General features: G+C 35.4%; 1 protein-coding gene across 2 annotated transcripts in view; it reads left to right on the top strand.

Moving 5' to 3' along the window:
* ZDHHC13 (zDHHC palmitoyltransferase 13) overlaps positions 1 to 16,507 on the top strand; it is a 48,067-nt gene that overhangs the window by 18,106 nt on the left and 13,454 nt on the right. For both annotated transcript variants that reach the window (XM_076002105.1, XM_076002106.1), the window contains exons 5-10: positions 1,063 to 1,207; positions 2,936 to 3,000; positions 4,408 to 4,570; positions 4,884 to 5,009; positions 7,858 to 7,991; positions 12,208 to 12,310. In XM_076002105.1, coding sequence (XP_075858220.1) covers positions 1,063 to 1,207; positions 2,936 to 3,000; positions 4,408 to 4,570; positions 4,884 to 5,009; positions 7,858 to 7,991; positions 12,208 to 12,310 — 736 coding nt within the window. The remainder of the gene's footprint in view (positions 1 to 1,062; positions 1,208 to 2,935; positions 3,001 to 4,407; positions 4,571 to 4,883; positions 5,010 to 7,857; positions 7,992 to 12,207; positions 12,311 to 16,507) is intronic.

Genomic DNA, 16,507 nt, shown 5'->3' with positions numbered 1-16,507 from the left:
AAGGATGCTTTTGGTGTTTAATTTAGGGCTCCATTTTTATCATCAAACTCAAATATATATATTATACTTTCTTTTTTATAATTTGAATAAATATCTTTTATATTTGGTCACATGAATAAAAGCAGTAGTTCAGTGAATTGTAAACTCAGTCAGTTCAGTCCTATGACAGATGCCTATTTGGAAACTTACAGTCGTAATTTTATTTCAAAGAGGTGGATTTTTCTCTCAAGTAAATGTAAAGTATATCTCTTTATCTTTTAGGGTCAAATGAGTCAACTCTTTTGATAGTTGTTTCAGGATTAACAAGTTTTGAGTATGTCAACCAAGAACATTTCTATTCTTTGGTCACTATCCTCTTTTTTCTGATGTGTATTGGCCATCTGAAGCCTAAGTTAATAAATCTTGATATTAATACTTAACAGCTTCTTCTTTGATTTAAACTCTACTTTCTGTGGTTGGTGGAGTTGACATGAACCTGAAACTGAAGTTAATAATTGTTCATGTAAGGCAAAGAGTTGAATCCTTTCTCCATAGCCAAGACATTTGAAAAATCTAGCAGTAACTCAACCTGTTGAAGCTATTGACGTATAGTGCTTTACATGAAAATTGACCATATTCAAGTATAAGACTATATAGTTTTTAGTAATATCATTGTATACCCATAGTTTGTGGATATTATACTTCTGTATATGTGGCTCATGATTATATTTTGTTTTTAAGATAGCAACAGTGAAGTCTAAGTGGTTTTAAAGTCTTCATTGTTACCATGTCATATAAAATAACACATGGTAGCAACAAAATAAGGTTTAAGGTAGATTGTGGAGTTACCAAGTTTATCATTTGCAATTAAGAATGCTTATGACTATCCATATAGTTCTGAGTTTAGAGCATCTAAGTAAAAGATGTTTGGACAGTTTTCAGTGTTTCAAAAATCTTACTCTTAGGATGTGTTTTTTATATAGCCCAAATCCCTCATGTCTTAGAGATATCAGTTTCTGTCGTTTTTTTTTTTTTTTTCTTTTTCTGCATGCAACAGAGTAATTTTTTGTCTTCTATTTACAGACAAGGACATTTACCTATGGTCATATTATTACTCCAGCATGGTGCAGACCCCACTCTCATTGATGGAGAGGGATTTAGCAGTATCCACCTGGCAGTATTATTTCAACACATGCCTATTATAGCATATCTCATCTCAAAAGGACAGGTATGTTTTAAAATGTGTATCATACTTCAGCTAGTATAATTTGAAGAGATTGGGAAGATTATTAGTAATTTGTCCTCATTTGTAAAGTAAAAGTTAGTGGATATCCAGGTTCAGATATTAATAGCCTTAGTAAGTCTTGCTATTGAATATTGTTTTTTCAGCTTCATTGAAGGAAAAAGGACAGGTCATTTAGCTCAGTAACATATAATTGATGTTTCTAAGACTTGTAAGCCTGTAATAGGTTTTCTTATCAACCCAGTAATTTGCAGAGTTTTTAAAAAACATGACTTCAAAGCCTGTATTTTCCTCTGGTTGAATATAAAAGTCAGATCACTAAATTAACCCATCATTTGCTTTCATTATTTAAGCCCGAATGGGAGGCCAACTTGAATATATGCTTCTTATTGTTCTCCAAAGTAATTCCATGAAAAATGATTTGCCTTGAGAAGCACAGGTTAAATTATATGGTATTAGCAGTGGGAGTTTCACTGTCAGCTATACTTGCCTGAAATATCCTTTTTAGTAGCAAAGTAGCAGTTTGTGTATTAGCAGACTTGCCTGTAACAGGCATGAAAACATGTTTGCACAAATGCTGTGGGAATAATTGTGCTCTCTTTAAATAAGTACTTTCTCTGAGACTTAGCCAATTGAAGTAGAATGATTATAACCTCTTGGGTTTCATTTGGGGAAGATGTATGAGAAGGAATCTTTTCTGTTTCTCTTTGGGCTTCTTCCCAAGTTCTGTTCCTCCAAGGTCCATAAGAATCTTCTCTTTTTTATTTGGCTTGGTTGGAACCATTATTGAACACATTAAACGTGGCCCTGTTTTATTAAAAGCAGCATATCCTCATGGAGATGTGATTTCCCTTTTTCTCTCTTCCAGAAAATAGAAAAGAATTTTTTATGTTTTACTATTTGAAACTTAATATGATAAAGCCAAAAATACAAGTTGCCTCAGAAGAAAGAGAGGCCATTGTTATTAGAAGTGTTTGAGTAGAAACAGGATGACTTTGTATAAGAAATGATGAATTAGGCCAGGTGCGGTGGCCCACGCCTGGAAATCCTAGCACTCTGGGAGGCCGAGGTGGGCGGATTGCTCGAGGTTGAGAGTTCAAAACCATCCTGAGCGAGACCCCGTCTCTACTAAAAATAGAAAGAAATTAATTGACCAACTAAAAATATATATACAAAATATTAGCCGGGCATGGTGATGCATGCCTGTAGTCCCAGCTACTTGGGAGGCTGAGGCAGGAGGATTGCTTGAGCCCAGGAGTTTGAGGTTGCTGTGAGCTAGGCTGACGCCACAGCACTCACTCTAGCCAGGGCAACAAAAGTGAGACTCTGTCTCAAAAAAAAAAAAAAAAGAAATGATGAATTAATGTGTCAACTAAGGTTTAAACTAGATGACTTTTAAGGTCCTTACCATCCTTTGTATTTGATGGTGGCTGTCAATATCTTACTCTTTCCCTTAGCTGTCCTCCCTTCACGTCATACAATGCTTTACATGATATATTCAGATTTTTCCCTTTAAACATATTTTGTTGAAATCCATGAATTTTTTACTACATTGGAAGTAAAGCAGAACTTTTTTTTATTCAAATGATACTTAAATCCTTCATGTAGACACAATGGTAGTGCTGAATATATTAAAGAGATATTTCTGTTGAGAAGAAACAGAATTTTGAGTATATTTACAGTTTTGTGAATTGATTTCTTCTTTTTGACTAGAGTGTGAATATGACAGATGTAAATGGGCAGACACCTCTCATGTTATCAGCTTACAAAGTAATTGGGTGAGTGAGTTCCATTGAATTGCCTCAATCTGATTCTTGGTTTCAAAATTTCTTTCCTGTGTATATAATTTTAACTACCTCAGTCTATGAGATAATAGTACATTATGAAGAAAATAAAATTTTCTACGCTGTGACTCTAATATGGAATTTTAAGATAGTTATAGTTGGAAAAGCACCATTGAAATACATTTTCTCTTTTCTGATAGTGTTGGTAAAAATTTTGATAGCTACTAATAAGAAAAAATTTCCTTACAAAACAGGGAGAGATTCCTTAGCAAATACCTTTACCGTGGCTTGTATTTCTTTTGCATTTAAGAAAAATAACTGCAAGTTTAAACGTTCTCATAATTTGAAATTTAGGTGATAAATCTCCCTTTTGTAAAACAATAAATTTTGAGCTTCTCTGATGTTATTGTTAACTGCTCTGAAAATATTAATTGTAACTGATTTATGGAGTCTGTTCATATGTTCGGATCAGGCACTTAACATATTTAAGTTTTTCTGTGTACTCATTTTTATAAACACACGTGATTCATGACCACTATGTAGTCCATCTTCTGTTATTCTTCTGTGCAAATACATGCTACAGTTTTCCTTTATCAGTTTGTTTCTATGTTGTATTAAATCTCTGATTCTGCTTTTACTTAGGACTTCTCTTCTAAGAACTGAATTAACTTTAATGCCATTTCCTTTTTTTTCATGGAGTGGTGGGGCTGGGGTAGAATTTTGTTAAAAATATTTTCTTCTTTTCACTAATAACTCTGAAGTCAGGTACGATCAATCTCTAAAGAACCTAACTCTATAATTAAAATAGAATATTGTTTTATTAAAAAATAATTTGTAGTCATGAAGGAAAGGAAGGTATTGATGATAAAATAAAAATATTTGACTCAATTCTGTCTTTTAGTCTTCTGTCTTCTAGTCCATAACTTTTTAAGGTATACAAATATTTTAGGACATTATTTATACTTGCTTTATTTAACAATTGATTAGATGGAGAGTATGAAGTTAGCTCTTGGTTTCTCCTCAAACATAACATACATTTAATCTTTAATTGGATAAATAACATAGCATTTAATATTAGCCAAAGTTAAATCCACAATTTTAAAAAATGTTAATAGAAAAATACCATGAAATACGAATTTGAATAACAAAAGCAGTATTCCACGGAATTGGTGTATATTATCTAGATAGCAGGCTGTCACTTAATAGATATCTTTTTTGGGGGTTGAAAGCTATTTCCTGTTAGTACCCAGAATAGAATTTGGCACAAAAAATTTCCTCGGTTGTTCAGTATAGTTACTGGTCAGTTAATTGATGATTATCTTAAAGGATTCATCATTTGTATTTACTCCTAAAATCATCATCTCTGTTAACGACCCTTGGTATTTTATTGTTTTGGGACAGGTCAGAACCAACTGGATTTCTTTTAAAGTTTAATCCTTCTCTCAATGTGGTTGATAAAATACACCAAAATACTCCACTTCACTGGGCAGTTACAGCAGGAAATGTTAATGCAGTTGATAAACTTTTGGAAGCTGGTTCTAGTCTGGATATCCGAAATGTTAAGGTATGACCAGGTATTTATCTCTCTTAGCTTATTATATCTTCAGTTAGAAGATTGATAAATTAACACAAAGATAAGCTATATATTTGTTTTCAGTTTTTTATATATGTCTGTCTGGAAAGTATCTAGCCATGTAATATGAAAAATGTAATATGCAATGGCTAGATACTTTCTGGACAGACCTCGTAGACAATAATAGCTGGCTACTCTTAGAATAAATGTGTTGAGTATGATTCTGGTGAGTTTTAAAAAAATGTTTAGTATCTATAGTATATCAAAAATATTATTAAACTTCCTCCTCCTTTTTTTTTTAAAGGGAGAAACACCTCTTGATATGGCTCTACAAAACAAAAATCAGCTCATTATTCACATGCTGAAAACAGAAGCCAAAATGAGAGCTAACCAAAAGTTCAGACTTTGGAGGTGGCTGCAGAAATGTGAGGTATTTTCATATGGGGCCTATTTTATGGGATATAAGAACTTTTTTGCTCATTTGTTTTTGTTTTTTAGGGCATCAGAGGAAACCAGAGAGTGGCTTTTTACTGTAATACATCTGCTGATTATATCTTTCCCATGCATCCCATGACCCAAAGTTGGAAATTTGTCATTTCCATTGGCTTTTTATTGTTGGTCCTCAGTTAGTTGGCTCTAAAACTACAGGTTACCTTGTGAATATTGTGGTATACTTCTACATTTATGTAATGAACGAATTGAAATGCAAATAGCTTAGATTCTTAGAGAAGCAAAAGGAAGAACACCTTTTTGCAAGGAATTTTATAGAAACTTTTCTTAAAGAGCTTATTCCTTATTAAATTTTTTTCTCAAAAGGATAATAATAACATTCAAAATTTTTTATTAGAATCCTAAGGACTATAAAAATGACAGTGTTGCAGATTTCAGGCATATGATGTCACTTCATAAAATAAAACATCTGGAATTTTGACAGATGAAACCAAAATTTTATTTATTTATTTTGACTTAGCAATTCTGAGTGGTATTCTTCTAAATGTTAACGTGAACTAAAAATAGAAAAAGTCAAAAAGTTCAACTTGTTCTCATGAATGGCTAACAAAATCTAAGTCATAGTAGTGAATATAAGCCAAATTGTTAAAATGGGATAGTGGATTGAGTCCGCTATTTCTAATGTTTTCAAATATGATACCATTATCTGATAATAATTAGTAATTATACTTTCAAAGTGATTCTAAGTTAACACACACCAGGTTTCTGTGTAGAGGACCATCATGAGTGCTACACCTATTGTGCATTGTATATGTGGAGGAGGAGAGAAAGAAGTAACGGTCACTCCTCAGTCTCCTTTGCCAGCTCCTCTGCTTCTCCCTCACCTCTTGTCGGTAGGGTGCCTCAGGATTTTGTCCTTGAACCTCTTTTCTATCTATTCATTCCCTAAATGCCATCTATATGTTGACAACTCCCAAATTTGTCTCTCTAGTCCAGAGCTTTCCAAACTCGTGTATCCAGTTACCTACTTGACTCATGTCCAGTAGGCGTGTGCTGTTCTCCCCACCCCAACTAAGCCATCCCCATCTCAGTAGGTGGCTACTTTAGCATTCTAGTCAACTTTGCTTTTCTCTGTCATACCACATATCCAGTCTGTTAGAAAGACGTATTGGCTAGTTCTGCCTTCAGTTTGCGTCCAGAATCTGAGCCCTTCTCATCATTTCACCATTGCCATATTGGTCCAGCAGATGAATCTTTTAAACTATAAGTCAGGTCATATCACTCATCTGCTCAGGTTCCTATGATGTCTCCCCATTTCTGCCAGAGTAAAAGCAAAGTCATTATTAATAGCCTACAAGGCTGTGTGATCCAGCTTTTTAACATAATATAAAATTCACTTAATAAATTTATTTGTCTATCTTCCCTGGCTAGAATTTAAATGAGAGAAATACCTGAAACTCATGGATGTGTCTCAAGTGCCCAGAACAGTGCCTTGTACACAGTATGTCCTCAAAATGAATACAACATCTATATCTGGCTCATCTGTAAGAGTGTTGTATCTGGGATTTGGAATTTTGAGGTCCATATTTAATTATCTCTATTCCGAGATTATGTTTCTTGTAGATTCTAAATTTTTAAGAAAATCTAAATGTGCTTATTTTATGTTATCATGCCAATTGGAATTAGAAACATTTTAAAGATTTGATGTCTTTGAGGACTAAATCAGGAGGAAATAAAGAAAAAAAAAGATTTGATGTCTTTTGAAATTATCCTCTCCCAGATATGGCTTAAGGACATAAAAATAGAAGATGAGGCAAAATACGCTTTTCCTCTTTACTGTTGCAGAAACCCTGCTTGCTTTCAAGGTCTGATATCTTGTAGCGAAGGGACTGCACTGCATAACTATGGAGCCTGGCATCAGTATAGATAGTCAGACTATTGGTTCATAGAAGTTTCATTCTTTTAAACTTTGCCAAAATAAACCTGAATCATTAGCATCCTGAGGACATATTTCAGTCTTTGATCTCCATGTGACATTTGACACTAAGAACTTTTCCCTTCTTGAAACTTTCTTCCCTGATTTCTCTGAAACCTTTCTTTCTCCAGGTTCTCTTCCTTTCTGGTCAGTCTTTCTTGCGTCCCTTTGGAGACTTAGATTTTTTTCCCTTTAAATGTTTATTTTGGCTAAGATTCTGCACCTTTCTACCCACACAGTTTTTGGGATATTGTTCACTCATGATTTTACCGCCTATAGACTGATAAATCTCAAGTCTTCAAGAATGATAGACCTCCTTTTTTATACTACCTTGTAGATATCTAGACATTTAAAATTCTTCATTCCCCAAACAAAACTCATCTTTTCTGCAGACTTATTCTGTCTAATCTTCTTTATTAGGGGATGGCACCATCTGGTACCCAGGTTGGAGCTCTTATACTCCCCTCATTGAGTCTTGGGTATATTGATTTTTGTGTGGTCCCTTTAGCTTGCCTTATGCTTTCTGACATATTAATAGAATGCTGTTTGCAAGAGATAATTTTTTTTAACTTTAGCTTTTACTAGCACTTTTCTAAAAGACCACCATTTCTTGTAGGGAAGAACAGCAGAACAAAATGTTTAAGCAATATTTTATAAAATGTAGATTGTTTCCAAGATGTATAATTTCTCAAACTTCAAATTTATCAGTCACCAGTTTTGAAGAAAAACTGTTAGTTTTGTTGTTGTATTAATTGTTATTACATACTTAGGAAGTAGTTCTAATATTGAACTAATTATTATTAGATGCTTAGGTAAAATCCATAACATGCTCAAATTCTACATCTCTTAATAGCTGTTCCTGCTGCTGATGCTTTCTGTGATTACCATGTGGGCTGTTGGATACATATTGGACTTCAATTCAGATTCTTGGCTTTTAAAAGGATGTCTTCTAATAACATTGTTTTTTCTGACATCTTTGTTTCCAAGGTGTGTATGTTAGTCTTTGCAAGGCGGGTTATTGTATTTCCAATTTAATTGCTTATTTCTGTTGTTGATTAGCTGGAATCACAGATTTTTATCAAACTATAAATGTTACTTACCACATAAAAACATTCCAAGGGTTAGTGGGAGCCCTATAAAAGGGCTTTGGTAGCATATGATTTGATTGAAATCAAATTGTCCAAGCCAGTAATTTGATTGAATTGACAATTGGTGGAAAATAAATATCCTGGGTCACTTTTTGAATTGTTAGTTTTGGTGAATAATGGGGAGATTTTTGTAATCATTTTGTATTTTAAAGCAAGCATTTTTGCTCATTTTTTCAGAAATTGTATGTTTCCTTTATTTTCTAAATCTAAATTCATTTTAAGCTAGTTCTTTTTGCTGTCAGTGATTTTTAGTTAAAGCAACCTAATTAAATTGTGGGAGATTATAAAATGATAAATATTGGTATGGTTTTATTTTTAGGAAAAGATTTATACATGATTATATATAGTTAATGGTTAAGAGTCAGGTTGCCTGTATTCAAGTCAAGCTTTACCACACAGTAGTCTGACATTGAACAAGTTGGTTTACTTCTCTGTGCCTCAATTTCTTCATCTATAAAATGAGGATAATTATTGCAATAGTGCCTATATCGTGTTAATATAAGTAAATGCTTACAACAGTGGCTGACACATAGTACTCAATAATCATATCACACCCCCATCTCTTCTTCTTCTCTCTTCCCTTTCTCAGTAAAATGGCATCCAATTTCTCACACAAATAGGGGTGTCATCCTTGGATTCCTGTCATCCTTTCCTTACCTCCCACATCCAGCCCATTGCCAAGTGCTTCTTGCTCTGCTTCTCTCTGTCTCCACAACAGGCACCCCAAACCAAGCCTTTTCACTGATCTCCTGACTTCAATTCTTTCCTCCTGTGGTTCACCCCTACTTAGCAATCAAGGTGGTGTTTTGTTTTGGGGGGTTTTTTTTGAGTCAGAGTCTCACTCTCTTTCCTGGGCTAGAGTGCAGTGGCATCAGCCTAGCTCACAGCAACCTCCAACTCCTGGGCTCAAGCAATCCTACTGTCTCAGCCTCCCGAGAAGCTGGGACTACAGGCATGTGCCACCATGCCCAGCTAATTTTTTCTATATATTTTTAGCTGTCCAATTAATTTCTTTCTATTTTTAGTAGAGACGGGGTCTTTCTCTTGCTCAGGCTGGTTTCAAACTCCTGACCTTGAGCAATGCACCCGCCTCTGCCTCCCAGAGTGCTAGGATTACAGGCATGAGCCACCGCGCCCGGCCAAGGTGGTCTTTTAGAAAGGCAGATCAGTGTCTGTCTTTTCTCCCTGCTTAAAGCCCTCTAGTAGCTTTTTCTTGTACTTAGAATGAAGTCCAAACTCCTTGCCTATGAGGTATTAGGGGATTCCATTCCCTCCCCACTGACTTCAGCTATCCCTTTACCCTCACTGCACTTCACCTTCTTCTGCATAGCTGGAGATGTCATTCAGGCCTAAGTTCAGACATCATCTCCTTAGTGAGGCCACCCCTTACTGACTCTGCTCCCTCACCCTGTTTTTTTATAGCACTTAATCACTTTCCTACAATACAAGGCTCATACAAGCAGGAACCTTGTTTCTGCTGTTAAACATTTTCATTGACAGTGAAAGAAAAATGTAATGATGATGATCCATAGAAAAGGATCTAAAAGGAAATAAGTGTTGCTCTCTGCAGGGTGTGATTATGAGTATTCCTATATCCTTCTGTTGCTTGCCAGCATTTTCTGGAATAAGCCTGCCCTGCTTTGTCATAAGAGAAAACAAAGTATTAGAGGAATCTTGCTACTGTGTCACTCAAGAACAGGACAAGTGGTTGGAAATGAATTAGAATTTAAGTGTAAAGTAAAATCTCACATTTCTCAAAAACAGCAAAATGCCTGTTTGTCCATTATTCCGAAAATTTGCCATGTAGAGATATTCATTCATTTTCTGCTAATTGGATTGACTCAGTATCTAAATAAATTTGAAGCCAAATCACTAGGAATCACAATCAGTGCTCTTTTTTTCAGGGAGGAAGAAGAGATGGCAACATCTAGTCACCCATGATAGGAGCATTTCAGATTTTTTTTTGGTTATTTGTTTGTTTTAGTTGGAACCTACATTATTTAAAAAAACATACAAAAACTTTTTCTTGATGACAGTGAGTTGAGGGCTTAATCTAGTATGCTTGGCATATGGACACAATTTAAATGTGAGCCAAATGCATGTGGCAATTTTACCATTCTGCTTTTATTTTTCTCATACTCCTCGATAGGAGCAGTCTCAATTTCATAGAGGTAAGCAGCTGCAAACTTCTATTATTATTAAAGGGGCAGTTGCTTATAGATCTAGGTGTTATGTGATACTTGTCAGAAGTAGACAGGTAGTAGTAATAGTATTAACATAAGGCTCTTGCAAAATAGGTAGTTCACTGCACTACCTAATTAGGCCCAAATGCATTTTTTGCTACAGAATCTCAGGCTATAACCTGGAAGTTACATGGGATCCATTTGGCCTATTTTGGCATCATTTTGAATGTCTGAGGTTTGGGATCTTTAGCTTTTCTTAAATATGATCTTGGCCGGGCACAGTGGCTCATGCTTATAATCCTAGCACTCTGGGAGGCCGAGGTGGGAGGATTGCTCAAGGTCAGGGGTTGGAGACCAGACTCAGCAAGAGCGAGACGCCAGTCTCTACTAAACATAGAAAGAAATTAATTGGCCAACTAAAAATATATATATATATATGTGTGTGTTTGTGTGTGTATATATATATAGATACATATAAAATAACCCGGGCATGGTGGCACATGCCTGTAGTCCCAGCTACTCGGGAGGCTGAGGCAGGAGGATCGATTGCTTGAGCCCAGGAGTTGGAGGTTGCAGTGAGCTAGGCTGGTGCCACGGCACTCTAGCCCGGGCAACAGAGTGAGACTCTGTCTCAAAAAAAAAAAATTATAAATAAATAAATAAATAAGATCTTATCATAATTGCGGTTATGATCCTGGTAGGTTTTTTTTTAATGTAATTCTTATTTTTTTTTTTTTTTGAGACAGAGTCTCACTTTGTTGCCCAGGCTAGAGTGCTGTGGCGTCAGCCTAGCTCATAGCAACCTCAAACTCCTGGGCTCAAGCGATCCTCCTGCCTCAGCCTCCCAAGTAGCTGGGACTACAGGCATGTGCCACCATGCCCAGCTAATTTATGTGTGTGTGTGTGTGTGTGTGTGTGTGTGTGTATGTTTTTTTTTTTAGTTGTCCAGCTAATTTCTTTCTATTATTTTAGTAGAGACGAGGTCTCACTCTTGCTCAGGCTGGTCTCAAACTCTTGAGCTCAAATGACCACCTGCCTCGGCCTCCCAGAGTGCTAGGATTATAGGAGTGAGCCACCAAGCCTGGCCCTGGTAGCTTTTTTTTTTTTTAACCCTTCATATCTACCATTAACCATTGTTTTTTTCTTGGTATAAATTTAGAAATATATCCAGGTAAGCTATATTCATGCATAGGGTGACTATATTAAGTATTTAGTGTGAAAGACAGATTTTTTTATTTTGAAACTGTAATTTTAAACATTTTGAGTAAGTTGTATGTAGACTTTAAGTTGCTTGTTACCCAAAGAAGATTGTTAGTGTTCTGATGACTAGTGTCACTTTTAGCTTATGTATCTTTTCGTATAAAGTATCTGCTTCTCAAGGTGGTTGCAGAATGAAAATGCTTAAGGCTGTGTGCATCCATGTGTTTCATAAATATACTACCATCCTTTGGAAGAAAGCTTATGAAATGTGTAGGTGTCTAAATTTTTGCATTTTGGAATATTTAAGAATAAGTTATACAAAAAAAGAAATACAAATATCTATCTCAGTAGAAATACAAAAGATTCATTGAAAATATATATTAAGTTATTGTGAATGAAATAATGTATAAGTCAGTTAGAACTAGAACATATACTTCTTGGAAGTCATCATGCTTTAGTTTTCTCATGTGTAAAATGGGGTGACGATGGCGCATAATTCCATTACCACATGGAAAACGACACATAGTAAGCACTCAGTAAGTGACAGCTATTGCTGCTGCTGCTATTATTATTATTACTATCTTTATTTAGGGAAATTTAGAACTAAAATTAAAATGAGTCATACTAATACTTTGTTTCACTAATTCCTTCTGTTTATCTTTTTTCTTATAGGTTCTTCGTTGGATATAAGAATCTTATATACCTACCAGCAGTCTTTCTGCTAAGTTCCATTTTTTGGATATTTATGACTTGGTTCATCTTATTCTTTCCTAATATCCTTTTAGCTCAAATTTAGATGCACATCTCATTTTGCCTTTAAAAAATAGTAATGCCATTGTTAGTAATTTAAATATTGGAAAAGATCCAGGGAATGCAACTTATATTTGCATTTATTTAATGATACCAGTGGAAGATGTTTAATGTTGAAAATCTGCTCGATTCTGGAAGTAATCTCAGAGCACACTATGGAAACAGTAGGTGTCTAGCATTTATTACTCATAGGAGGGGAACAGTAGAATGAATTATTGTTTAACTTAGACCTATAATGATTTGTTGGATTGCCTTGAGATTTCTTCAAGGTAAGATAGTTCTCTTAACTTGATCAGTAGCTACAGTTGATTGAAAAATCCTTTGGGTGCCAGGATGGCCTGTATGGGAGGTATATCAGTAAAAATGTGGCTTCCTTAGTAATGGTAAGTGGCAGTGGTATTATCTCAGGGAGTAATTCTCAATCTACTGTAAAAATAAATTTACTTTGCCACTCAAAATATAAGTGAAACAAAAGTTTCAGAAAATAATATTCCTAACATGTGCTTTACCCTATTTTGTTATTTCATCCTATTTTCTGTAAAAAAAGTAATTTTAGTCACATCCCACTTAATTCTTTCATAACCTACTAATGAATGGCAGCCTGTGATTTAGGAAAACTCAGGGAAGGAATAGGTTTATCACTTGAGGATCAGGTTCCAGGTCCAAGTCCAGCTCAGGGGTGCCTTGTCCTAAGTTGGCCAAGTCCGGTCACCTAGAAGTGGGGAAAGGCGGTTATTTCTTGGGCTATAGCCATTTATAACTCCCATTAAGTGGAAGGCATTTTCAATCTTCCCATGTCTTTCCATACTCCCTTCTCCCCTTCTGAGGACCCCAGGAAGGCATTATAGCCTTGCTTTGCTTACAAGGTAGGGCAAGAAGAAATGTTGTAGATAGAAATGTACCTTTTAGCGTATTCCTTTAACTTCTATGTTATTTCTCCTTCTAGTAGTAGTATTTCTGAAAAGCAAGAACAGAATGTTTATAGGGGAGATACACAAACTCAGTTCAAGAGTATTTTTTTCATAGGAATAAATGTGAAGTGAGATGGACATATGCATTCTCAGAGCGCATACAATCTATATAGCATGTCTTTGCTTTAATGCTGCTTTCTATTTCTGAGCATTTTCTCTAATATTTTTCAGATTTTTAAAAATGAATGGCATAACATACCATGGATGCCATTTGGCTTTTTAAAAAAGATTTTATTATGTCTATTCTTTGTTTCATAATTACTGATTTGGTGGCAGCTTCTTAAGCACTAGCCTTATTACCACCACTTAATGAAGATTTGGATGATATTATTATATGATATAAAAATATTTTGTAAGTAACCATGAGTGTATCAAACAACAACACAGTATACACCAATGTCACTTACAGAAGACCCAGGCTAATAAATTCTAGGGTAACTGACATGAAACTGAGGAGAGAGCGCTGATATTTTTGTTTACCAACCCATGTGGCAATTTTAAAAATTGTGTTTTTGATAACTTTTTTTTAATTTGAGCAACTTATATTATTTCAGATTTGCACAAACTTTTATATTGAATTATTGCATATTTGCAAAATCAAAATTTAAAAATGTAACTCTACTGTAGTATGAAAACCTCAATTATAGAAGATAATATTCAATTGAGTTTAACTGTTAATAGAAGCTGTCCAATATTTGTGAAGATGCTATTACATCAGAAGAACTGATTACCATAGCTCGACAGACTCTTAAGATGTTAGAATTAACAAGATTGAATATTTTACTTGCTTGTGTAACCTAAAGCCTTTTGATCTAGGTACCCATATGAACCTGTTACTCGTAAGGGCCTGTGTGTCAGTAGATGGCATACTTCACTATCAGATTAATGTTTTTTAAGGTAAATGTTAAATGCTGTTAGAACTGCCCTTCAGTTGAACTGTGGTGCTGCCCTGTAAAGACCAGTCCTAAGTATTTAGGCTAGCTTTGTCTCAGGTTGCTGAGTCTGGATTGAATGGGGGCTTCTGCTGCCGTGGATACTGGTCTACTATGAGAAGATGTTCTGGGGCACTGTAGAAAGGGTATGGTCTTTGGAATCAGACAGAATGATTTTCAGTTTGAGCCCTTTTTCTTACTAATTATGTACCATTGAACATATTATTTAATTTCACCAAGACTTAGTTTTTCTGTAAATTGGGGGTAACGGTACCAAGCCCATGGCATGGCTGTAAGGATGACTGTAAAGTGCTGGCCATGGTCCCCATTGCAGGACTGGCATTCTATGATAATACCTAGTATTTTATTATTAATCACGCTTATGAATAAAGTCTTTGTGGAAAGCTGCATGTTGAAACTAATTTTAAGGGCAACTGTAGGCTCCTCAGATAATCAGTTTCTTTTGGTGCCTTTTATATGTTCAGCAAGTAATGTATTTGGCTTTTATGAGAGGGGATTGAGTGAGAGAATAGGACCTTACTGATGAGTTTGAAGATAAAATTAAGACACAGGAAAGAAATGGTAAACTGAATGTTAGATTTGTGATGCTGGCTGTAACTGAGTTAAGTTTAAGAGGGATAAATATATGTGAAGTCCTGTATTTGGTTTCAGAAAATCAGCTGTACAAGTGCATGTTATGGTAACATATAATACAGCTTCTGGTCAAGTGAAAATAAATCAGGAGCTATGACATAATGCCCAGTGTGGTAGTGAATGTCAAGGAAGCCAGTATATTCTGAAATTTTATTACAAGGATTTGAGTATGCAAGCAAAGGACAGCATCAAACTCACTGTCCTCTGTCCTGGTGTTTGCTCTGTTTTGAATTTTATTCTTTTTAAAGAGATAATGATAAATAGGAGCACAAACAGAGGAACGTGACCAGGAAACTGTCATATAAGGAATAGTGTTGCTGTTTATCCTGATCACTGCCTTCCAACTTCAAATGTTTGTAAGTCTATCATTGGGAAGCCAATGCACCATATAGAATGAGCACTCAATAAACAGCTATTGAAAAAGTGAGGGAATAGTTTATGTAGAGTATATCTAAAAAAATATATATATATATATATCTCAAATGAAAACCATTTGGTCAAAGTTATAGAAAGGCACATTTTAGCTCCATATTGAGATACTTTTTAACTACAAAACTACAAAAGTGTCATGGCTTACTGGAGAGGCTGATGTGTCTATAAATAACTAGTCCAAGGTCTAAGTGCTATAGAAAAAGCATTTTTAAGTTTAGGGAAGGGAGGAGAATCCTTCTTTCTAGGGAATCAGAAAATACTTACAAGGGGAAGGAGACTATAAGTTAGGTCTTAAAGGTATTTAGGACTTGGACATGTGAAAAGTGTGGTTTTAGAAGTAAATGAGGCCAGGTGCTCATGCTTGTAGTACTAGCACTCTGTGAGGCTGAGTGGGAATCACTTGAGCTCAGGGATTCGAGACCAGCCTAGTGAGAGTGAGACCCCATCTCTACTAAAAATAGAAAAATTAACCGGGTGTTGTTGCACACACCTATAGTCCCAGCTACTCAGGAGGCTGAGGCAGGAGGTTGCTTGAGCCCAGGAATTTGAGGGTACAGTAAGCTACGATGATGTCAGTGCACTCTATCCAAGGCAACAGAGTGAGACTCTGTCTAAAAAAAAAAGTAAATGAGAGGACATGGGGAATGTTTGAGGTTAGCGAACCACACAGACAAAGGCTCAGAGGCAAGGAATGTGTTTGGCTTCTGTGTAAGGGGGTAGCAGTTCACTTGGAGAGTGGGGAATTCAGTGGTTCTCCTGGGATTTGTTTTATAAGTTATTTAGAAGAGCAGCCCAAAATTCAGTCAGCTCAATGTGCAGGATTATTGTATGATTCAAATGAAAGAGTTTTTGAGAACATGTCATATAAGTTGGCCAGGATTTTATGGAAAAAAATAGGATATGTTTCTTTAACAAAAGGTCTTGCCCTATATTCCGTTTATTAGTGTTTGTTCTTAATTCATTCTGTGTAAACTTTATTAAAATTATATTTCACACAACTTCTTTGGCCCCCATCTCTTCTTTCTTAAAGCTAGGCCCACTTGTAGATAAACTGTGACAAATTAAGCCAATAATATTTGTTCTGCCTGTCTAAACCAGATATGGTTGTGCTGGTCTTTGTGGGTTAGAGGGATGCTTCTCAAATTTTAATATGTGTGAAGCCCCTGGGGAATC

The sequence above is a fragment of the Microcebus murinus genome, chromosome 4 (genome assembly GCF_040939455.1).
Source record: "Microcebus murinus isolate Inina chromosome 4, M.murinus_Inina_mat1.0, whole genome shotgun sequence".
Classification (NCBI taxonomy): Eukaryota; Metazoa; Chordata; class Mammalia; order Primates; family Cheirogaleidae; genus Microcebus; species Microcebus murinus.
Note: the sequence above shows the minus strand (reverse complement) of the source record. Positions and strands in the feature narration are given on the sequence as shown.